The 23136-nt window shown below is 44.3% G+C and overlaps 1 protein-coding gene and 1 long non-coding RNA gene across 2 annotated transcripts in view; one reads left to right on the top strand and one right to left on the bottom strand.

The window, feature by feature from the left end:
• The window catches only part of LOC125083922 (uncharacterized), a 41747-nt gene extending 24613 nt beyond the window's left edge, over positions 1-17134 (top strand). The window contains exons 3-4 of the long non-coding RNA XR_007122409.1: positions 14490-14612; positions 16711-17134. This is a non-coding gene — a long non-coding RNA (uncharacterized LOC125083922). The remainder of the gene's footprint in view (positions 1-14489; positions 14613-16710) is intronic.
• MTAP (methylthioadenosine phosphorylase) overlaps positions 1-23136 on the bottom strand; it is a 44301-nt gene that overhangs the window by 6721 nt on the left and 14444 nt on the right. Inside the window, exons 4-6 of the mRNA XM_047700928.1 lie at positions 21871-22038; positions 6479-6581; positions 1993-2232 (exon numbers count right to left, since the gene is read on the bottom strand). Coding sequence (XP_047556884.1) covers positions 1993-2232; positions 6479-6581; positions 21871-22038 — 511 coding nt within the window. The remainder of the gene's footprint in view (positions 1-1992; positions 2233-6478; positions 6582-21870; positions 22039-23136) is intronic.

Below are 23136 nucleotides of genomic sequence, written 5' to 3'. Positions count from 1 at the left end.
ATGTAGTAAAGGAAGCACCATGTGCTCTGCAGAGGAGACAGGTGTCACCAGACTGAGCAGAAAGCCACAGGCAGGAAGCAACCTGCTCTCAGGCAGTGGCAGAGTCTGGAGCCTCCTGCTAACTGGAAACAGCTTCTCAACACCATGAAGCTGAGCTGTCCCTTAGGTGACCAGAGCTGCCAAGTCAGAGATGCTGCTGTGTCAGGATCTGGAAGTTTCTTACACACAAAATACCCCAGTAGTCAGCAACGGTTTATTACACTGAGGCGTCGGTACAAGGAATTCACACAAAACAAAGAACCTGTGTTCAAGTCCAACCAAACTCCATATACACAGACAGACTGACAATAAGGATATCTTACTATTTTACAGGAAAACGGACAGTGCAACAAGCCGCTCTGAGACGGTGGGAAGGAGAAGGGGTCACCTCCCATAAATGTGCTCACAACAGACAACCCCACACTTGTTCTTTACTTTAAAACCTCTTGACTGTAATTTTGGCCCTTTCTCTATTTTATTTCTTAAAGATTTTATTTAGTTATTTGAGAGAGAGAGTGTGTGTGTGTGTGTGTGTGCGCACACACAAGCAGAAGGCAGGGCAGAGAGCCAGGAAGAGAGGGAATCTCTAGCAGACTCCCTGCTGAGTGGTGAGCCTGACACGGAGCTCAATCCCATGACCCTGAAATTAAGAGTCAGGTGCTCAACCAACTAAGCCACCCAGGTGCCACCCCCCTCCCCATTATAAAATGAGACCGGGGACAAGACAAATGATCCAGTTTCTTCAAGTGAAATGCAAGGAGTGAAAAGACAGGGGAATCTTAGATGAAAGGAGATTTAAGAGGCAGATCGTTTAAATGCAGTATGGGGATTATAAGGAGTACGAGGTTATGTCAGACAAGAAGGAAAATGTAAACAGTCTGGATTTGGTTATAATAAGGAAGTAATATCAATATTTTTTGGTACAACAGTGGTATTGTAGTTATTTTATTATTTAATTTTTTAATAAAGGCATTCTGGAAAAATTTTTTTTTCTGGAAAAATACATCAAAATCATGACGGCAGGGGAGAGAGGAGTGAGGAGGAGCATATATAGGACATAAGACTGGCTGTGGATGGTAACGTTGTATGATGGGTAACTGGGGGTTCCTTATACTAGCCTTTCTCCTTTTACTGACGTTTGAAGTTTTCCATAGTGAACATATTTATTTTGGAAGCCTGACTGAAGTGGTCCAGTGTCTTCACATACCAGCTAGACATTGGTATCTTTCCAGCCCAGAACCCCTCACTGACCTCCCCTGTGAAATACTTACATGGTCTACACAGTGCTGTCTCCTTCCCTCCTCTCCACCCCACCCAAGTGTGCCTGTCTTTCCTACCACCCTTCCACCAGAAAAGCTTCCCAGACTTCAAATATTTGGTTGGGTCAACTGGCTATGTGCTTCTCACCATACTAACTCTCTATAACCCTGAGCTTTCTTATATTGGTTGGCTCATCTCTGCCCTTCCCTTCTAACCCCCCAAAAGCCCCAGAATAGTCCTTCCTCACAGGCTTGTCTCTCTGCTGTCACAGTCTCACACCAACATCATGCAGTCACGGTAAGTTAAATAGAGAGAGTACCCTTACCAGGCAGAGGTAATGAAAACACACACAATACCCAGTAGCACAGGATAAGGAAATTATAACCAAAACACACTTTCATCCTTAAAGTAAGGCCCAATCTCACTATGATTCCTGTCGCACCTACATGTTCACGATGTACTGTTTATCTGTGGATAAAAGTGTCTTTTTCTTTTCTGTGGAGACCTTTGTATCTTTAAAAGAGAATTATAAAGAAAATACCTGACCATACATACAGGGCTGACTTTAAAACCTGGCAGAAAGGCACTTTCTGGAACTAATACAAGAGAACAAATGGTGAAGACACTCTCTCAACAGCTCCCACAGGACCCAGAAACCCAAGCCATACATGTTGGGAAGAGAATTCCACCTACCGCTTCCTCGTGCTCCTTCCAGCAGTCATAATCTGTCGCCATGGCGATACTTGCATAGCAAATCCCAGCCTCCTTAGCGAGAACCACCTCTGGAACTGTGGTCATGTTGATAACATCTGCCCCCCAGGTGCGGAACATGAAGCTTTCTGCCCGGGAGCTAAAACGAGGTCCCTCGATTGTGACCATTGTTCCTTTTGAGTGGCATCGGAGTCCTAACTTTTTAGCAGTCTCTATGAGGACCTAGAAAACAAAGAACCACAAACTCAAAACATACAAACGTAAGTTAACAGCTTACTATTTTGCTGTTTTTTTTTTTTAAAGATTTTATTTATTTATTGGACAGAGAGAGAGAGAGAGATAGCAAGAGAGGGAACACAAGCAGGGGGAATGGGGCAGGGAGAAGCAGGCTTTCCGCTGAGCAAGAAGCCCGATGCAGGGCTCAATCCCAGGACCCTGGGATCATGACCTGAGCTGAAGGCAGACGCTTAACAACTGAGCTACCCAAGCACCCCAACTATTTTGTTTTCTTTCCCCTCATGTTCGACTATAAATGGCTAGTACCTGCAGTCCCTCAGACAGCCCGGAAGATCGCGGAAGGGTGTTTCCTAGATCCTCACCCCATCATATAACCCTGTTCCCCTGACCCCTTGCACACACAGCTTACAGCTACAAGAGCTGTAACAGTGTGTGCAAGTGAACAGTGAACTTCTTCTCTACACTAGGCATTTGTTTATACAGTTTAATTTCACTTATTTCTCAGCAGCTTGAAGAGACTAAGCTGGGTTGGGAACATGGACTTGAGTCTGAGTCATTCACCCCACAGGCTGAGCTTATAAGGTGCCAATCCTATTCACATCTCCTCAAAGACACGTTAAGAATGATTTCCAAGCTCCTGACTGGTCTTTCACACAAAATCTAAAGACTTTTATAGAAGCTTTTTTTTTTAATTAGAAAATGATTTTGGGGGTTCCTGGGTGGCTCAGCTGGTTAGTGTCTAACTCTTAATTTTGGCTCAGGTTATGATCTCAGGGGTACGAGATCAAGCTCTGTGGCTAGCTCCGAACTGGGTGTGGAGCCTGCTTCCGATTCTCTCTCCGATCTCCCCACCTCCAGAACAAAGAAACTGATTTCTTCATAATCTCTTTTGCCTGTTGTCTCTCCCAAAGGCAAAAACAGAATGGGATTGTGCTGGTTTTTTCTCTGTAGGGATAAACTTATCATGGCATCTTACTTTAATGGCAAGGCCACGCATGGGTTTTAAAAACATTATTTAAAAGTTTTATCACTTTTTCCAGTGACTAATTAATAACACACATCTAATTCTCAGGTTTTAATTTCTAGCTTGTGCTTCAACATTCCTTTAATTAAAAAAAAAAAATTAACTGTTAACCCACTTAAGCACTGCCAAAAATTCACTTAATCTTTGTATGTTTTCATTTTCTCATCTGTAAAATGGGAATAATGAGATTGTATTACAGAAGTACTGTGAGGGTTAAATAAGCTAAAGAATAATACAGCTAAGGATTGTGTCGGGCACACTGTAAACACTGGATAAAAGCTAAACCACTCTTCTAACAATTACTAATCCTGGCACCTTCTACACTTGTTTGCCAAATAACTGGCAAAGATTTCTGAAGTACTTTATATATAAAATGGTGTGACTCAACGTCAATAAAGGCTCCAATTTAGGCCAAAGTCTAGCCTGCACATGTTGGAACCACATAAGCAAATTAACCTATTTTTTTAAAAATAATTTTCACTATGATACAGCAATGAGAGAAACAGTTTTAATAAGAGCCTTGGCAACACCAAATTTAGAAGTGTGACAAGTCATAGACAATGTATAAGTTGATGTTATATCATGTTTATTTATACTATGTATGCTGAAAATAAGATTATGCTTAATAAAAACTTTCCCCTTGAGTACAGGTTATAAATTCGAGGGCCTAAATCACTCTTCCTTCACCTCTCCCTCCCCCACCCCCAAATTAAAATATAGCCAGCCCAGTCTCATCTTCATTCAATGTCTTTTAAAATCCTGAATAACCAAGCCATATATTTTGGCCAAACTTCAGTACTTCCAGAAATGACTGGAGGAATACCACAACCACCTTGTACACTGGGCTGTGGCATGTTCCGTTCTCATATCCCCCTAGCTGGGGGTGCCATGATGGTGAGGAAGAGGAAGTGAAGGATTATGGATGTGGACCAACCACATCCATAAGACATGGGGTCTTATCACTTGAACCAGCACTTTGCATCCCCACAACCACAAGAACAGACAGCTCCAACATCATGTATCAGTAATACAAACCACAGGCTGAGAGATCTCTGGGTCTGAGGCAAACCTGCTTTCATTTGCATGTTTTGAGCAATAATAATGGAACTCCTGAATCTACCACCATCCTTCAAATATATTAACAATATTAGACCACCAAGCTAAATATATTTTATGTGTCTAGACTCTGAAAGACTTTGCTTCCGATTGCCTCTTAAAATGATTCGAGGTGAAAATATTTTGGGGGTAGAAGTGACGGGGACAAAATATTAACCCCACGTATGTGACAAATGTTTTTCTACCTCCCAGGCTCTGGGGAACCATTTCACCTCCCCAAGGGAAACCACCAGCTTCTTTGGGTAAATTTTCTAAAAACACTCTATCTGCATGTGGATATTGTCGTATTTACCTCTTTATATATAACACAAGTGGCAGAAATCTTGTTTGCCATTTGAGAGTTCACCTTGACAATCCTTTCTCATCCGTACACAAAAGGTCATATGAATGTTTTAAGTTCAAGTGATCATCGCCAAGGGGCAGCAGCATCTACTCTACATTTCTGGACAATACTTAAAAATCTCTTTCAGAGTATGTAGGAATAAAGTTATATTCCGAAGGCTTATTTTTCCCATTTTCTTTTTTAAATATCTTTTATTTGACAGAGAGATAGAGCACAAGCACAAGCAAGGGGAGTGGCAAAGGGAGAAACAGGCTCCCCGCTGACCAGGGAGCCCAATGTGGGGCTCAATCCCAGGACCCTGGGATCATGACCTGAGCTGAGGGCAGACCTTAACCAACCCAGACGCCCCATTTCTCATTTCCCACCCAGGTACCCCACTTCTTAAATCGCCTTTGCTAGCATTCCTTTACATGGGAGAGGGTGGGGGTCCCCCCCGGCTTGGCTAGACCAACAATAGCTGAGTTAATCTGGTCTCAAGGGAGGCCAACTGCTATTGGAAATGATCCGCAATTGCCAAGCCACCACATTTGCATGTTTCTGCATACATCATTAGTATTTCCCCTCCCTTCCTTCTACTGCTGGTACCTGAATTCAGTGTTTTCTATGGTACATGATCTCAGGCCTATTCTTAGGCCGCCCCCATTTAGAAATGGGCAAGAATCTTATATACATCTAATTACCCCCGGAAAGCAAATGTATTACGGGGACAATCTGCGTTCCAGAGGGAAGACTAGCAGCAACGTTCTGATATATTCTGTTGATAATTACCTAGAAACATATATATCCCAAATACCCAAATACAAACTTAACCTGCCATTTAAAAAAAATAAATAAAAAATATTTTCACACAAATCAGAGAGAATCAACAGGGAGTAATCTATCTAAAAAGGCTCCCCCTAAGTCCTGGCTTCAGATTCTAGATTTTTGTTTAAGACCACCGTGAGGTTAAGAAGCCCTTGTTGTTAACTCTAAGTTAAATACTTTTACATAATTACGCAGGGCTGAACACAAAAGCTGCAGTAAATCATCTACTTTCCATATGCAGTGTTTAAAACTATCTGAATGAGTACAATGCTTAGATAATTCCACTAAAGGGCTATCCCCTTAGTTCAAACATTTTACTGTAATCCTGGAGTTTAGAAGGCTGGACAGTAAAAGCCAAACTCAGCTCAAAGGCCAATGATGCCATCTGACAATTCACACATTATCAAAAACTGAATTCTTAAAAGCAGTTAGCAGTTACTGATGTCTCATAACTGACAGATACAGCTCAAAGCACTTTATAAATCACAAGTCACTCATTCATCCTTCACACAGTGCTGTGAGGTATACATTCTCGTTACCTTCATTTTCCAAACGAGGAAACTGAGGCCCAGTGGCATTAAATAACTTATCCAACAAGACACAACTATTAAGAATAAGAGCAGAGATTTGATCCCAAGTAATCTGGCTCCAGACTGCCCACTCTTGACTAATAGGCTGTCCTACACTAAATGATATAAAAAGTATTCTGGCAGCAAAATCAAAACCTATGAAAAAGATAGGCTGCAACTTTGAGTGGCTCAGCTTATCAATGACTGAGTGGAGGCAGTACTAACAAGGGAAAGTCTTCTAAAAACCTTGTAGAGGAAGCAAGCTGAAGTGGGGAAGAGGGCCACTTGGCTTGTTAGCCAATTAATTGAACTCTCTAGATGCCACCCCAAGCCCTTATGACTTATTTTGGCACACCTTCCAGAAAGACTACGAACCTCTCTCGTTTTGGGGCAGAACGGCTCAGCCATGGGAATATGGCACACTCCTCTGGTACAGGAATGACTTCCATCATAGAAGGTCTGAGGCCTTTTAGTGGTCCTACAAAATAAAGTGAAAAGGTTTTGTTTTTTAAAAAAGCCCTCAGTCCATCCTGTGGGGGCCGGTGAATCCACAGTAACCTCGGTCAACACCTTGGTCCTTGCTCTAGAATCAACAGCTCTGGATAAGCTGAAGGCAACTGCTGGAAAAGCTGCTTACAGGATGGTGTCCGGCTTTTCTGGCTCTGGGTTGTAGCAACTTGCTTTCCAACAGGAATTCAAGTGTGTGGTCCGGTGACCGACAGGACAACCACAGCAGATTGTAGGTACAACTCAACTTTGGGCTTGGGAGGCCCAAAGAAGTCACAATCACTGTAGACGTAGAGGGGTTGTGCAGTGAACCCAATAGATATCCATCACTTAGATTCAACAAGGCAAACTTTGTCACACTTGCTTCATCTGTTAGCTTTTCCATGGTTGCAAATCTCAGACTTTGTTGTTTCACGCCAACTTCAGAAGAACCAAAATATGTGGATTTTTCACTGTAATGTCATGATCACATTTGATAAAAATCAATTCCTCAATCCCAACTAACAGATGAGATGCAAGTTTCCCTGATGGCCTCAAAAATGTCTTTTTTTTTTTTTTTTTACTTATTTTTAATTTTTTAACTAATACTTTTTTAGTTTCAAGTTCCAAACGAGGTTCTAACCTTGCATTTGATGGGCCTGTCTCTCATGAGGGTAGTTCCTGCCCTCCATCCCTGACCTCTGGCCCACTGACGAAAAGAGCCATTTGTCCTCCACTTTCCAGAATCTCGTTGCCACCTCATTTAGCTTGTTCCTCTACCCACTGTAATTAGTTCTGAAACCTTAGTTCAAATTCTTGGTGAAACATTTTTGAATCCAAAAAAGGCTAAAATGAACCCAGAGCCAAGTCACCCTGCAATTTTTCACCTGAAGTTTTCAGAATAAAGCACTTTCTGTGTCCTTTATCTTGTTCTCAACTTGAACTCATGAGTAATACAGGAAAGAAAGTCTTCATCTTTCCTATAGAGGGGAGAGCCGGGGAGGGACAGACCAAGGGAAAGCAGGGGAAGCTGGATCACTTCATGTCTCCTTCCAGGAGCAGGAGAGGAGGGAAGGGAAGAGCATGGAGAAATATAATGGTTCGATTTATACAGCTGCTGCGTCCACCTACCAGAATTCATCTGGTACTTCCATCCTGTCACATAGGAAACAGTGACTCTTAGCTGGCACCAAAGGCACCTGGCTCCATAATGAAGCCTCCATGTTCCGCAGGCATGAAAACCTGCCTGTGCTCCTCCCAGCCCTTGTCCTCTGTCTTTGGGGAAGGCCCAGGTGACCCTCAAGCAATCCCAGATGGGGTTGAAGAACAGGTCAAATGGCTGTCCTACTCCCCGCGAAGAGGCTTTCCTCTTTTGGTGAAACTAACCAATAAAATGGTGCCACGTACTCTAGCCCTGGCTTGGTATCCGCCTTCTGTGAGTCAAGTATTAGCAATATCCCCATTTACAACTGATGAAGTAGGAAAACAGAGCCACAAAAACCTCCAGCAACTCTATCCCCATCAATGTCCACGCAACAACACCCCCCACCTTCTGTTCCTCTCTCTTCTCTTTCTACTCCTTCTTTGCCTAATCATTCCTCTTTGTTCTGACCTTCGACCTTAAGACAAAACATGAATTAGTTATGCTTTGTTATGTCACATACACATAGTGCTAATTACAGTTTGTCCCCTCTGTCAAGTGGAACATCTTACACTTTTCTCTTTAAGCAAAGCTCTTTAACGACTAGCTACAACTGCTTTATCTGTTGATGCTCTATTTCCAATCATAAAATGTGGTTCATCCACCCATATGCACAGGCATTATGACATGGAGTCAACCAAGATGTCCAGGCGACCGCCAGCAGCTCGGAAGCAAGGTCGGAAGCTAGAGACAAACGAGGAGCCAGCCCCAAGGAGAATCTACGGTTGAGGCCAGAGCCTCAGAGAACTCAGCCCTGGAGGGGCAAGTGAAGGGCTGGGCCCTGAGGAAGACATGAACACTTTAATACCAATATTTCTATTGGTTTCAGGGCTGTGCTGTCAAGATCCAGGAGAAGGAGCGTGTGAGAAAAAACCTCTTCACACAGCCTGCCCACCTATCTGTCCTGTTCACACAACTAACTTAAGTGTCAACACATTCAATGAAAGATTTAATGACTTAAACTGAAATCACTGTAGACAGCAATACTCCTGTCCAGCATAAAATGGTAAGGCATGATTGATGCTGAATGCAATTCTGACCAAGAGCAATGGGATTTACAATCATGGCGGGGCAGGGGGAATGGAGCACATTTTTTCCCCATAAAAAGTACAGTGTGTAAATGTATTTTCTCTTCCTTATGATTTTCTTAATAACACCTTTTCTGTAGCATACTTTATCATAAGAATATAGGACACAATGCATATAACAAGTATGTTAATCAACTATGTTATCAGTGAGGCTTCTGGTCAACAGGAGGCTATCAGCAGTTAAGTTTTTGGGAGGTCAAAAGTTACACATGGATTTTCAACTGAATAGGGCTCAGCACCCTAACCCCATGATGTGTAAGGGTCAACAGTAATTTGTTACAGCAGCAACAGGACAATAATACATGTGCTTATGTGGTTTAAGATAAAGTCAACCCCAGCTGTGGTTTCCACCAGTTATAAAGAAGGGATGCTGAAGGTTGGCCCCAACTCTAGCTTCATTAGCAAACCCTCCCAGCGAGGCAAGGGGACTGTGAATTTCACTTCCCTCTTAGCTTGGGACCCCAAGGGAAAACACTCTGGGACTGACTGATTTGGCTGGGTTTACCGCTCACTCAGTAACTCCGTGCCTCAGAGAAAAGTCAGTCTGATTTCTCTGTACCTCAGTTTGTATCCATTTCCTCATATTTAAAATGGGGGAATAAAGAATACCACCTACCCTCTAAAGGTCAATGTGAAGACTTAATGAGACACGGAAAGCAAGTGCTCAGCACTAGCAACCACTATGGAAAATCTGCTTCTGTACTTCTCAAGTGCCCACCTCAGGGCTTGACACATGTATGGGCCTCAAGTTGAAGGTACACAAAAAAACAGTCTGAGGCTCTCAAACAGGGACACATACTAAGGGAAGTGAAGTGTGCACACAACAAAAAACTGTGCATGGAAGAGTAAAGGAGGCAAAACTGTGTTGTGTACTGGCAAGAGAAGTGAGTTCAAGACTTCCAAGGAGAGAACACTGAGCACTTTCACACATAGAACAGCGAAAAGCCCAGAAAAAAAAAGACTGGTAGGTTGTTGAATCGGCTGATAACTGACTAGTAGACTCAAGTCGACTCCTGGATAGCCATTTGTTAGTAATTTCCCTCTGAGGAAAAGTGGAACTGCAAACAACAAGGAGAACACTTGTCCTACAGCAGAAGCAAACACAACTGCACATCTGTGAGGCAGCACATATCCCCAACAAGCCTCAACATGCAGGAACATGAGTCAATTAATCTACTGGCAAAGCAGGGCCTACGGCTGCTTATAAGTAGTGTGGTTTTGGGGAAATGATTCCACCCACGTCACTTAAAAGATACCTAAATAGTAATGCGCATGGACAAACTCAAACTCAGTTTCTAAGAAACCAAAATGAAACAAAAAAATCCTCCCAATCCCTCTTTTCTTTTTTTAAAGACTTATTTATCCCAAAGACAAGGAGAGGGAGAGAGAGAGAATGTGAGCAGGGGGAGGGCAGAGGAAGAGGAGAGAGACAATTTTCAAGCAGACTCCCCACTGAGCTCGGAGTCTGAAGCAGGGTTTGATCCCACAACCCTGAGATCATGACCTGAACCAAAATCAAGACTCGGACCCCCAACTGACTGAGCCACCCAGATGCCCCCACACCCTCTTTTTATTAAAGCCTAAGTTCTGAGGGAAAGTGGAAGTGTTCTATATAGCAAGGTGTCACGGCCACCTTGATGCCCAGTAGTTCCACTAGCAATTTATCCCACGAGGATGTTCATACAAACACAAAGGTAACTGGGCATACCAATGTTAACTGACTCAAGTTAATACAAACAGGAAACTGAAAACAACCCACTTTCACTCAGAAAGCAGCTTAAATGAACCACACTGCCAACAATGGAAGAGAGTATGTCTGTAAGGAAGAACACAGTGGCATCTGACTACACGTGTGGGAAGCTGAGAGAGATGGTTTAAAGGGAAGACTGCACATTGTGAGCTAGGATAGAAGAAATAGACAAACTGTTCTTTTTCTAGAATTCCTACAGAGTCACACATTTTTGTGTGTGTGTTAAAAAATATATAAATGGTAGGTAATATGGACAATATGCTCAATTTAGTTAATGACGATAGATCTTTAAGACAATTTCTGTATCAGCACATAGAAATTTATTTGTTTAAGGTTCTGGATAGAAGACCATGGACGTATCAGTATATTTAAGTTATGATACAAAAAACAGGCAATTAAAAATGGTACAACTCATATCTCTGAATGAGCTACCTTGTACATGTTCCTCAAAAACAGTCAAGGAACTGATGCAAAGGCCTCCCACATTTTCAAGTTTAATGGACAGATTTCACCCAATTTCCTTTCAAAGGGCTACGATAAGGCATACACCCACTGGAAACAGAGGAGGGTTTCACTTTTTACCATATACCCTCCCGTACTATTTTCATTTTATCTCATTACAAGTATGTATTACTTGTAAATGCTCTAAAACACAGGTTAGGTTGGACAGCATTTTAGTTTTAACATACACTGTAACACCAAAGACAATTTAAGTTAAAAATTTTTAAAGTATACAAATAGAAGATAGCAAAAAAAAAAAAAAAAAAAGTAAGGCCAAGTCACCAACCGGTTAGATAAAAAGAATATTTATATTCTAGGAAATATGCATAATTTTAAGACCAATATGATTAAGTTTTCTAAATTTCCAGGTGTATATATATGTGTGGGTAGGCACACTTGGACAGTACTGTTGTGAGCATGTTTACTTATCTATTTATTTAAAGATTTTATTTATTTATTTGACAGAGAGAGAGGGAACACAAGCGGGGGAGTGGGAGAGGGGGAAGCAGGCTCCCCGCTGAGCAGGGAGCCCGATTCAGGACTGGGTCAGGACCTGAGCTGAAGGCAGACACTTAACGACTGAGCCATCCAGGCATCCCTGTTTATTTATTTATTTTAAAATCTATTTATTTATTTATTTGAGAGAGAGTAGGCATGAGTGGGAGGGGCAGAGGGAGAGGGAAAGAGAATCTCAAGTAGACTCCATACTGAGTGCAGAGCCCAACATGGGGCTCGATCTCACATCCCTGAGATCACGACCTGAGCCAAAACCAAGAATCAGAAGATGCTCAGCTAACCACACCACCCCAGTGCCCCTGTTGTGAGCATATGTATAAATGAAGGGTCAAATCCTAGAAGATTTAGGTCATGAAGTTAGGGTACAAAGGGTTCCCATCTGGAGGAGAAAGAGTGCTGAGGGAGAAGAAGAGAGTTTAACACTGCAGTGGGGAGGGGAGCCTGGGTGGCTCAGTGTGTTAAGCATCTGACTCGATTTCAGCTCAGGTCACGATCTCAGGATCCTGAGATCAAGCCCCAAGTCTGGGTTCTGAGCCAAGAATGGAGTCTGTTTAAGATTCTGTCCCTCCCTTTCCATCCTACCCCTCCTGCCCCATCCTGCCTGTACTCGCTCTCTTAAATAAATAAATAAAAATAAAACGATAGGGGCACCTGGGTGGCTCAGTGGGTTAAAACCACCTGCTTCGGTTCAGGTCATGATCCCAGGGTCCTGGGATCGAGCCCCGCATCGGGCTCTCTGCTCCGCGGGGAGCCTGCTTCCCACCCCCGCTCTCTGCCTGCCTCTCTGCCTACGTGTGATCTCTGTCTGTCAAATAAATAAATAAAATCTTAAAAAAAAAAAAACAGTAAAACTATAGTGGGGAAAAGTACAGGAAATTTTGACACGAACAACATGAATGGCAACCCATTATGACATGGAATGAATCCGTTCTCTTCACCAGAAGGAACTGAGAGCTTCTAAATTTGGACACGTAATGAAGATCCCTCCATTGCTCTGACCTAATGAGAGCTTACAGTGCCACAGGAATTGAGAAAAACCTGTATTTATATCCCAGTGAGGAGGCAAGACTGTTTAATAAACATGTACAGTTTTCTCCTCCCATTTCATACTTTTCATGAGGACTTGTGAAACAGGGCATGCAGACCAGCAACATAATAGTAAAATCTGGCTCTGACATACATGCTGAGTAAAATCTCTATGGGCCTCAGTTTTCTCATCTGTACAAGGGGGTCATAAAAGGTATATCCATGACGTTTCCTAGTGCTGTGATAATTCACAGCACCAGGAACACAGGACCACAGAAGCAGCTTTGCTTCACTGTAAAGTATCATGGATATGGCTCCAGGTGAGTGTATGTAACTTGAACAAATCCTGTTTACAACTTCACAGCATTCCACAGGATAGCTGTTCAACCACTGCCTTAGGCTGCTCTTAAGAAACAACACACACACGTCCTGGTTACATGTGTCTAGAAAAATACAGCATTTGGTGCTTTTATTCTTAGAACTACAAACCACAAAAGGAAGGCTCGTTGGAAAGGCATAAATACTTTAAACCTTACTGAGTCAGACAGCCTTTTAATAAAGGGGCACCTGGGTGGCTTACTCAGTTAAGTATCCAACTCTTGACTGTGACTCAGGTCATGCTCTCACGGGTGGTGAGATGGAGCCCCGTGCCGGGCTCCAAGCTCAGCACGAAGTCTACTTGAAGATTCGCTCCCTCTGCCCCTGACTCGCATGCTCTTGCTCTCTAAAAATAAATCTTGGAAAGAAAATAAAAAAGAGGGGTGCCTGAGTGGCTCAGTGGGTTAAAGCCTCTGCCTTCAGCTCGGGTCATGGTCCCAGGGTCCTGGGATCAGGCCCCGCATAGGGCTCTCTGCTTGGCAGGGAGCCTTCCCCCCACCCCGCCTCTGCCTGCCTCTCTGCCTACCTGTGATCTCTGTCAAATAAATAAATAAAATCTTAAAAAAAAAAAAAAAAGAAAAGAAAAAAGAAAAGAGTTGTAACTATCTCTACCAGCAATAGGTATGTGAAGGTTAATTACCCAGGACCTAAGAGCATCTGACATGTGGGAAGAGCTTAATATTTTCTTTCGCTTCAAAATTATCCAGAAATAACAACTTCACGTTCAAAAGAATAGATGTAACCAGATAATAGACATTAATACTTCACTGGGGAGAGGGAAATGGGCAGTACAAAGGCAATGGAAGAAACCGTGGCGGAGGTGACAAGATATTTCTAAGTACATGTCAAAGATCATCAGCATTGATGAGAAAAGGAAATAGGAAAAAATGACATCATATTACAGTTAAGTGCTGAGGTGTTCTGCATACAGAGCTTGTTAGGACATTCCTTCCCCCGGACTGTGATGTGAACTCTGGGCTGGTACTCATCACTGCTGGGTAAAACCCCAACCAATGGGGCACCTGGGTGGCTCAGTGGGTTAAGCCTCTGCCTTCGGCTCAGGTCATGATCTCAGGGTCCTGGGATGAGCCCCCCACCTGGCTTTCTGCTCAGCAGGGAGCCTGCTTCGCCCCCTGCCCCTGCCTGCCTCTCTGCCTCCTTGTGATCTCTGTCAAATAAAATCTTAGAAAAAAATAAACCTCATCCAAATAAAGGTTCTGAGGCAAGCCCCCCCAGAGACGTGTGGATGCTCCATTTCCAGCACCTTTTTTTTTTTTTTCTTAAGTGGGCTCCATGCTGGGCATGGAGCACAATGTCGGTCTTGAACTCACAACCCTGAGATCAAGACCTGAGCTGAGATTAATAGTCGGACACTCAATGGATGGAGCCATCCAGGTGCTCTAGCACTTTCCTGATCATGTCTTTCTCTTATGTTTTCAGAGAGTAATGTCAAAACTGGCTTTGCAGGAGGCATGCTGGGCAGAAAAAGGGTTGGGAAGAAAAGCACTGACCAGATGAAAGCAGTGGGGATGGAGAACAGAAGGTGGTTCAAAGCAAGCACAGGTATGACCCAAAGACGGACTCTGTGCACCGGCGACACAGGGCCACGGCAGCAGCCACAAAGTGGATAGCAGCACCGCTGTATCAACCTAGCAACTTTCCAAGTAGGGAACAGGGAACCAGGGTGGGGTGAGAGTGAGAGTGTGGGGTTGGAAGATATCCAAGGAGGCGAATCTATTTTTTTAATTTTTTATAAAATATTTTATTTATTTGACAGAGCGAGTGAGCATGCGCATGAGCAGGGGTAGCAGCAGGCAGAGGGAGAAGCAAACTCCCCAGTAAGTGGAGAGCCGATGTGGGGCTCAATCTCAGGACCCTGGGATCGTGACCTGAGTTAAAGGCAGATGTTTAACTGACTGAGCCACCCAGGCACCCCCCCAAGGATAATTTAATTTTGAATTATAAAGCATGAGGTATCTATGAGACCCTGTCCTGGATCCAGTGGCCAGTGTGACTGTGAAGGGGGAGGGCAGGACTGGAAGTCTGTGTGTGAGGGGTGGGTGAGGTCACAGGCTTTGGACATTAACAGAATTCAAAATCCACAGGTCCCACCTACTAGCAAATGACCGATATTTTTGAGTCTTAAGTTTCCTTGACTATAACCCAGGAAAACTACCCTCCTATGTGGTGAGCAGGATTAAGTGATTTGTGGCACTTAGTAGTAGTTCAAAAATTGGGAGCTTATCAGCAGTTTTATTAAGAGAAAGGACATAAAGCCAGGCTGCAGAGCAGAATGTGGGAAGTCCCGGGAACATGGGGAGTAGCCTACGCCTGGCTCCCAGGACAGGTGTAGGCAGAAAGATGACAGAGGGCAGGCATGCAAGTAAACTGGTGAGAGTGAAGGAGAAGAAACATGGTCAGTTTAGGCCAAATAGCTTCTGTTTTCACATAAAGAAGAGAAATTTTCAACCAAGAGTGAAGGAGATGGGGAGGACGCCGTGAGAACAGTAAAGGTTTTCAAATAGCTGCTAAGAGGAATGGGAAAAGAGCCAAAGGAGGGCTTCCTGGGCAACTGTTTACCATAACTGCAGCAAGTGTGGATAAAAATCCACACCCTGCCCCAGAGGTCCAAAGACTGGTGATTAATGGACATCAGAGCACACCCCAACCTTCAGGCCAGTCCTTGACAGGGGCGGGCAACAGCAATCTTACATCATGGCACTGAGGCTGAGAGGGGAAGCCCAGGGCTTTGGGAGGAGGAAACAAACTGACATAATCCCTTACTGCCATGTTTACAGTGGGACTTTCCTGATGAACAAGCCAGCAAGTATTGCAGCCATGCTTAGTCAAAACTTTCCCAAATGTAGCAAGTGCAGGACTCTGAAAAGGGAAGACATCACAGCTCAGACATCAGAGCACAGCACCCTCACCTAGCAGCAAGGACGCTCAGTGACCAAAGAATCTGGGGGCAGAGCCAGGAAGCAATTCTGGATGTTCACACTTCCACAGTGGGGCTTCTCCCACTGCATTCTTCCAGCAGAATCTAACTGGGGGCCTCAGGCACGTCAGGCCAACGTGGGAACAGCATTGGGCAGAAAACATCTGCCGCCAGGGATCATTGTTTTTCACTGTAATTTTTTGTTTGTAGTTGTCTCATTGTAAAAAAAAAAAAAAAAAAAAAAAAAAAGTCCTTATCTGTAAAACATTCCTGATAAAGACCACTATTAGAAAGTAAGAATCTGGGCACCTGGGTGGCTCAGTCTTTAAGTGTCTGCCTTTGGCTCAGGTCATGATTCCAGGGTCCTGGGTTCGAGCCCCGCATTGTGTTCCCTGCTCGGCAGGCGGGACGCATGCTTCTCGCGCTCCCACTCCCCCTGCTTGTGCTGTGCTCCCTCTCTCACTGTGTCTGTCAGATAAATAAATAAAATCATAAATAAATAAATAAATAGATAAATAATAAACAAACAAACAAACAAATATAAGAATCCTATCCTTGTCCTTAACAGATATGTTTGCTGGGCACAGCCTGAGAGAGTTCTCACAGCCCTCGTGGGTGAATGGGTCCTACTAAACTGCATCTTTTAAAAAAACAATTTAATAGAATGTGGGCATCTTTCCCAAGAGCTTGTAGATATCTGGTGAATTCAATTTCTTTCCACAGTAACAATCAGGACGGATGGTAAGGAAGTTGGTCCTTACTGCCGGAATCCTCTACCCGTGGCTACCTTGCACAGTGTGGAGAGTATTTGGGGTGACAGGAACATGCTGCACATACAAAGGTTTGTACCACAGAAGAACCTCCAAATTATGAATCTTGGAGCATCTCCGTTGTAAAATCCTTTTAAAGTATAAATGGTCTCTTGGGACAGACAAAACGTCAGACAAATTCTTTCTGGGGTTCAGATGGATTGTGGAATGACCACCCGGAAGAGAAACAAGTCCCACTTTTAATCAGGTTTGATCCTGAATTGTCAAATGACCTGTGGCTCTAAAATAAGGACCTCCACTGAGGCAAAAGAAATGGATTCATCAAACCCCATTCATCAGGAGGTATGAGGCACCAAAGACACTGTGGGCAAGCATCCTCCAAGTTCTTGGTTATCAGGTGCTATTTTTAACTTTGGTTTGTGAGGAACATCGCCCAAGGAGCCCCGGTCCCGGGGCCAGGGCACAGTCAAGTAACCTATCCCTCTCCAGTAAGAATGGGAAAATCACAAAACCAACAACACATTTCTGGTATTTAAATTCTAGACCAAGATCCATTTTGCTTTCTACAGCTGCCCTAATCACGAACCACAAGAAGATTATTTTGACTTTAAGTATTAGCTAAGGCATTTCCTTGCATGTCTGAGGAAGAGATGCACAAGGGCACACATCCCAAAAATACCTGGAGCCACTCCCCTCCCACCAGTCTGTTGTCCTGCTCTCTCCAGGTCAGCCACATCCCATTCCCCTTCTCTCAGGCCCAGGCTTTCAGCTCTTCACAGGCAGGAACACAGCAGAGAGAAAACCAAATTATTTTCAAAAGACAATGAGCTTATTAAAAGGGTTTCCAGCCCATCAGACTCCTTTAAAGGTATATTCCGTTTTTAGAGTAGAAATCTAAATGTTATTTAAAAACAACTATGAAGTCAGAGCCACCTGTCACTCTTCAGCCTAGATGGCCTCTCAGGTATGCATGGCAAGGCTGAGGGACCAGGTCGGTGGTGGTCTTCCCTACACTGGGCACCAAGGGCAGAGGAAGTAATGTGCTTTAGTTCTACCGTCTATTAAGTGAGAACAGCCACACTACTCCATCTTGAATTTTTTTTTTTAATATTTTATTTGAGAGAGAAGTGAGAGAGCACAAGCAGGGGGAGCTGTAGGCAGAGGCAGAGGGAGAAGCAGGCTCCCCGCCGAGCAGGGAGCCTGATGCGGGGCTCGAACCCAGGACCCCAGGATCATGACCTGAGCCGCAGGCAGGAGCTTAACCGACTTGAGCCACCCTGGAGCCCCCCCACCCCAATCCGGACTCTTTATCACACATTTCTGTTAGGGAGATCAAAAAGATCCCTCTCAACCTCTGAAGGCCCCTTCAGCACAAGGATATCTGTTCCAGGATAATGCGCCAGGAAAGTGGCAGCAATAAGGAAATGTGTGTTTCCAGATCAGACCCTGGAGAACTGACTGGGTAGAAGATGACTCCACGATGGTGGAGCTCAACTTTGGATTCTGAAGAGAGGGCCACGGGCCACCGATGTATCTGAGGCTCAACAGAGCCAAGACAAAACCTGATCCAGGGCTCCTGTCCCTGTGGCTTTAATCCACTGGGCGGCTCCACAGAATGCTGGGATTTCGCTCCCCAAGCTGGGCCGGGGTATTTGGCTGCAGGCAGCTTGCCTCTAGCTCAGCGTGCGGCACTGAGAAGACACATCAGGTGCCTGCCTGAACCTGATTCACCTTCAACAAAGCCCCATTATTAGTACAACACAAGAAGGCCACTACTCGTAAGGCAAAAAGTGCTGATTCTCTTCTCTTATGAGACAAACATACAGTAAATCACGTATGCGCCCAAGCCTGGTGAACTGACTCAGCCAGCAGCAGTATCATTCAGAAACAGCGACCAACAGCAATCGAACACAAGCCACCCAGTGCAATCTTAAATTTTCTAACAGATGCATTAAAAAAAGGAAAAGAGGTAAAATTAGCTTTAATATCATATCTAGCCCAATAAATTCAAAATGTTACCATTGCAATATGTCATCAATATAAAATTTGAGATTTCTTCTAAATGACATTCCCTTAGGGTTCCTCCTCTTAAGAGAACGTTTCTTCTGGGGCGCCTGGGTGGCTCAGTGGGTTAAAGCCTCTGCCTTCAGCTCAGGTCATGATCTCAGGGTCCTGGGATCGAGCCCTGCATCGGGCTCTCTGCTCAGCAGGGAGCCTGCTCCCCCCACCCCTCTCTGCCTACTTGTGATCTCTGTCAAAGAAATAAATAAAATCTTTAAAAGAAAAAAAAAAAAAAAGGACGTTTCTTCTCTTGTTACAGAATAGCATTAATTACAGACTCCTCCAGCCAACATGCCACATTCACGATAACGGCACCCATGAACTGGGCAGGTAGCAGGTGCTAGATCCCATAAAAGGCACTTGCTAGAGACTTTGAACTTCCAAGGCAAGAGTAAGGAGTTAGGGGTGTCTGCGTGGCTCAGGTCATGATCCCAGGGTCCTGGGGTCGGGCCCTGCACTGGGCTCCCTGCTCGGTGGGGAGTCTGCTTCTCCCTATGCCTCTGCTCTGTTCATGCGCTCTCTCACCCTCTCACTCACACTCTCTCGAATAAATAAGTAAAATCTTTAAAAAGAAAAAAAAAAAGAGTAAGGAGTCAGGTTATCCACTCAGGACATAAAAGAAAACAGCAGAAGATCTTAAGGTTACACGGCTAAGGACTGCTAAGACAGAATGAAACCAGATACGATGCAATACCTGTTCTCTTTTCTATTCTCCATCTTTCTGCTCCAATTGCTTTCTTGAAAGAGCTGGTATATGAAACACCTACATTTACTATTTACGAGGAAAAGATCTGGCAAAGGTGAGTGTACACTTACACCACTTAACAAATGGTGAAATTTAACAAATTAATCTGAGGCTTAAGACCAAAGTCAGACTTTTCTTTCCAGGAACTTCTATGATACTTTATAAATCTGGACCAGTCTGAATAGGGAGTTTTGTATGCTGCTTTATTTTTTTAAGAAGGCCCCATGCCCAACGTGGGGCTTGAACTCACGACCCTGAGATCAAGTGTGCCATGCTCTGCTGACTGAGCCAGCCAGGCGCCCCATGTACTGCTTTATTGAACAAGCATTTTACAACCATTTTCTTAAGTCATTACCTCCAAACACATGGACTTTGACAACCACAGAGATCTTGATTAAGAATCCCAGCCTCCTTCTTCCTTCAAATGATCATATTCATTCCATTGCTCTAAAAATACTAACCAGGGTGCCTGGGTGGCTCAGTGGGTTAAAGCCTCTGCCTTCAGCTCAGGTCATGATCCCAGGGTCCTGGGATCGAGCCCTGCATCGGGCTCTCTGCTCAGCAGGGAGCCTGCTTCCTCCTCTCTCTCTGCCTACTTGTGATCTCTGTCAAATAAATAAATAAAATCTAAAAACAAAACAAAACAAAACAAAAAAACAAGTATCATAAAAATACTAACCGAGCAACTACAGGCATGTGTGTGTGTTAGGGGTAAAGTGGCAAATAGGGTCTTTGCCCTCACACGACCTATGTTCTAGAGGGAAAGATGAACAATACATACATGGTGTCAGGTGCTGAAATAGTAATAGGAAAAATGATAGGTGAAGGGCATGTATGAATTTCAGTCTACCCCCATTATTTATTAGGCTGAACCACAAGAAACCGCTGATATTCAACCATTTCTAACCTAGAGAATGGTCAGTTTCATACATTTCCGCCGAACAGTTTCACTCCACTGGAAACCATCAGGAATGTTTCTGATGGACTCTAAATTAGAACAGTTCCCTGACGGACAGAAAACACAGAGAACTGGACTGAATAAACTTTCCTCCTGTGGAAGAGGTGAGAGCAGTGCTTGGGTGGAAAAAACTCAGTGACAGCAGATGGGGAGGGTGGGATGGACAGAGGTGATCGTCTGGGGACTTCAGCAGGAGCCACCAGATGGCTTAAACTCTGCGCTACTTCTCCCCACCACCGATTCAAGGCGCAGAGTGTAGTCACCTGTCTCCATCTGGAATACCACTCTGGGAGGTGGTTCCTTTCACCAGGAATTGTGGAGAGACTGGGGGCAATGGAAAGGGACCCCTAGGAGACCACTCACTTCACTTGTGATTTCTTCAACTACTTTATTTTTTTAAGATTTTATTTGTTTCTTTTAGAAAGAGCGAGTGGGGAGAAAGGGGAAAGAGAGCGAGAGAATCTCAAACAGAACCCATGCTGAGGGTGAAGACCGATGCGGGGCTTGATCTCGCGACCCTGAGATCACGACCTGAGCTCATATCAAGAGTCGGGATACTTAACCAATGGGACCCACTCTTCAACAATTTCTAAATTCAGAAAAAGTCTAGGATTGTGGCAGTTTATTACTGCTGATTTTTTTTTTCCTTTTTTTGGGTTAAGGAACGTTATATATTATTTATACAATTAAATAATAAAAAAGCCCCTAGCTCTTGAACCAACTGGTCGATCGTAACACCATGTAAAGACAACCAGACATGACGAGCCTGCCAATATGATGCAGAAGGGAGGGTTCTTGCCAAGAATGTGGACCTGGCTCTCCTCAGGTCCAGATTTACCGGCTGGTTTACAACAAACACAGGGGACAGGAGAAGACACTGACACTTAAGGAGGCAATCTGTAAAATCTGCTACAGGGATGCTACAGGACAACAAGAGAAAGATTAAAAGGTGGTGGCTGAAACATTAGCTCACACATGTCATGAGTAGACCCCCTCTGGAATCTTACTTGAAAAAAACAACTTAAAAATAGTCCCTGAGACAACAGGGAGAAGGGGAGTGGAGTCCAGAGAGCGAATACTAAGGAAACATGAAGCCATTTGCTTGTGTCTACGGGTGTTCTTATCTATTCACATTACAGACCACAGCGAACTGAGGAATGGCAGGGGAACTGGTCACCGGAAAGCTGATTCTTACTCTGGTCTGCAGCTGTTTAACAACTTCTCACAATGCAAAGCTTCAAGCACATCTGTGGGACTGCCCTCTGCTCCTTCCCAGGCCCCCATACAACCTCCATTTGAACTGGGAATGATCTCCCCCGAGCCTTAAGCAACTTAGAGGACCTGCTCACCTGTCGATGAACTGATCAATAATGACGATATCACCAGGCTGAATCTCTTCCCTCAAGGAGCCACAGGCCGTGGTCACTACGATGTGTGTACAGCCCTCCTCCTTCAGAGCCCAGATGTTTGCCTGGTAGTTGACTTTTGAAGGCATAATGGTATGCTGTCTCCCATGCCTGTGGGAAGGAGCAAATGCAGCCGGTGAGTGAGCGGGGCGCTCAAGTGCTGTTAGAAAACTCAATTTATGGCAGCGCCTTCCAGTCCTTTCCATCAAAGCACTTTTATGGGCCGAGGCCAGGGCATAACTAGCCTACTGTAAATACAAACCACTTGGTCTTCAAATGTAGGCCACCTTTATGTGGTATGTGTTTATTTTCCTATCAAGAGCCGGTATGGAAGATGTACTGTGTCTGTCCTCTGGCATCCCAACACCCCAGAATCTGAGGCAGATGGTTTCACACAAGCCACAACACGGAAATCAAGAGGTGCCAGTGAAGAAAGACACAAAATCGAAGGAGTAACTCAAGCCTCCAGCTGACGCTCTTCATTCCTTTGTCTGATCACCCAAATAAGTTAGTAAATAAACTCAAAATTAAGAGCTCTCAGCTGTTAGGACACTAGCAGGTTTCGTCCAAGAACTAGTCACCTCATGCATGACCACTGTTAGTGGCTGAATGGTGCCCCCTCCCCCTGCCAGAGTTCATATTTTAAAGTCCTAATCCCCAGAATGCAAATGTACTTGCAGAGAGGGTCTTTAATATGGTAATGAGGTTAAAAAACGAGGTCCTTAGGGTGGACCCCAATCCAGTGTCCTTATAAAAGGAGGAAATCTGGACATAGACTTGCACACTGGGGAGAAGGTGTGACGACACAGGAAGAAGATGGTCATCCATGAGCCAAAACAAGAGAGGCCTGGAATAGTTCCTTCCCTACTCCCTGCCCCCAAGCCCTCAGAAGAAACCAATCCTGCTGACACCTTGTTCTTGGAATTCTAGCCTCCAGAACTGTGAGCAAATCTGTGTGTCCACCCAGTCTGTGTCGGCCTGAGCAAACTAACACAACCACCAACGGTTTCCTACCACACTTCAAATAATACAATCCAAACACCTAACCACGGCTCTCACGTCACTTGGGCACCAGTGTCCTAACACAGCCTCAGCTCTTATCCCATGTCAGCCTCACTGGCCTTCTCGCTCATTCCTGCTCAGGTCTCGAGCCCACCGAGGTCTCCAATGTCACCTCCACACAGAGAAATGCTTTCCACGACCACTGAG

The sequence above is a fragment of the Lutra lutra genome, chromosome 13 (assembly GCF_902655055.1).
Source record: "Lutra lutra chromosome 13, mLutLut1.2, whole genome shotgun sequence".
In the NCBI taxonomy this organism is placed as follows: domain Eukaryota; kingdom Metazoa; phylum Chordata; class Mammalia; order Carnivora; family Mustelidae; genus Lutra; species Lutra lutra.
This window is presented reverse-complemented; position numbering and strand designations above follow the sequence as displayed.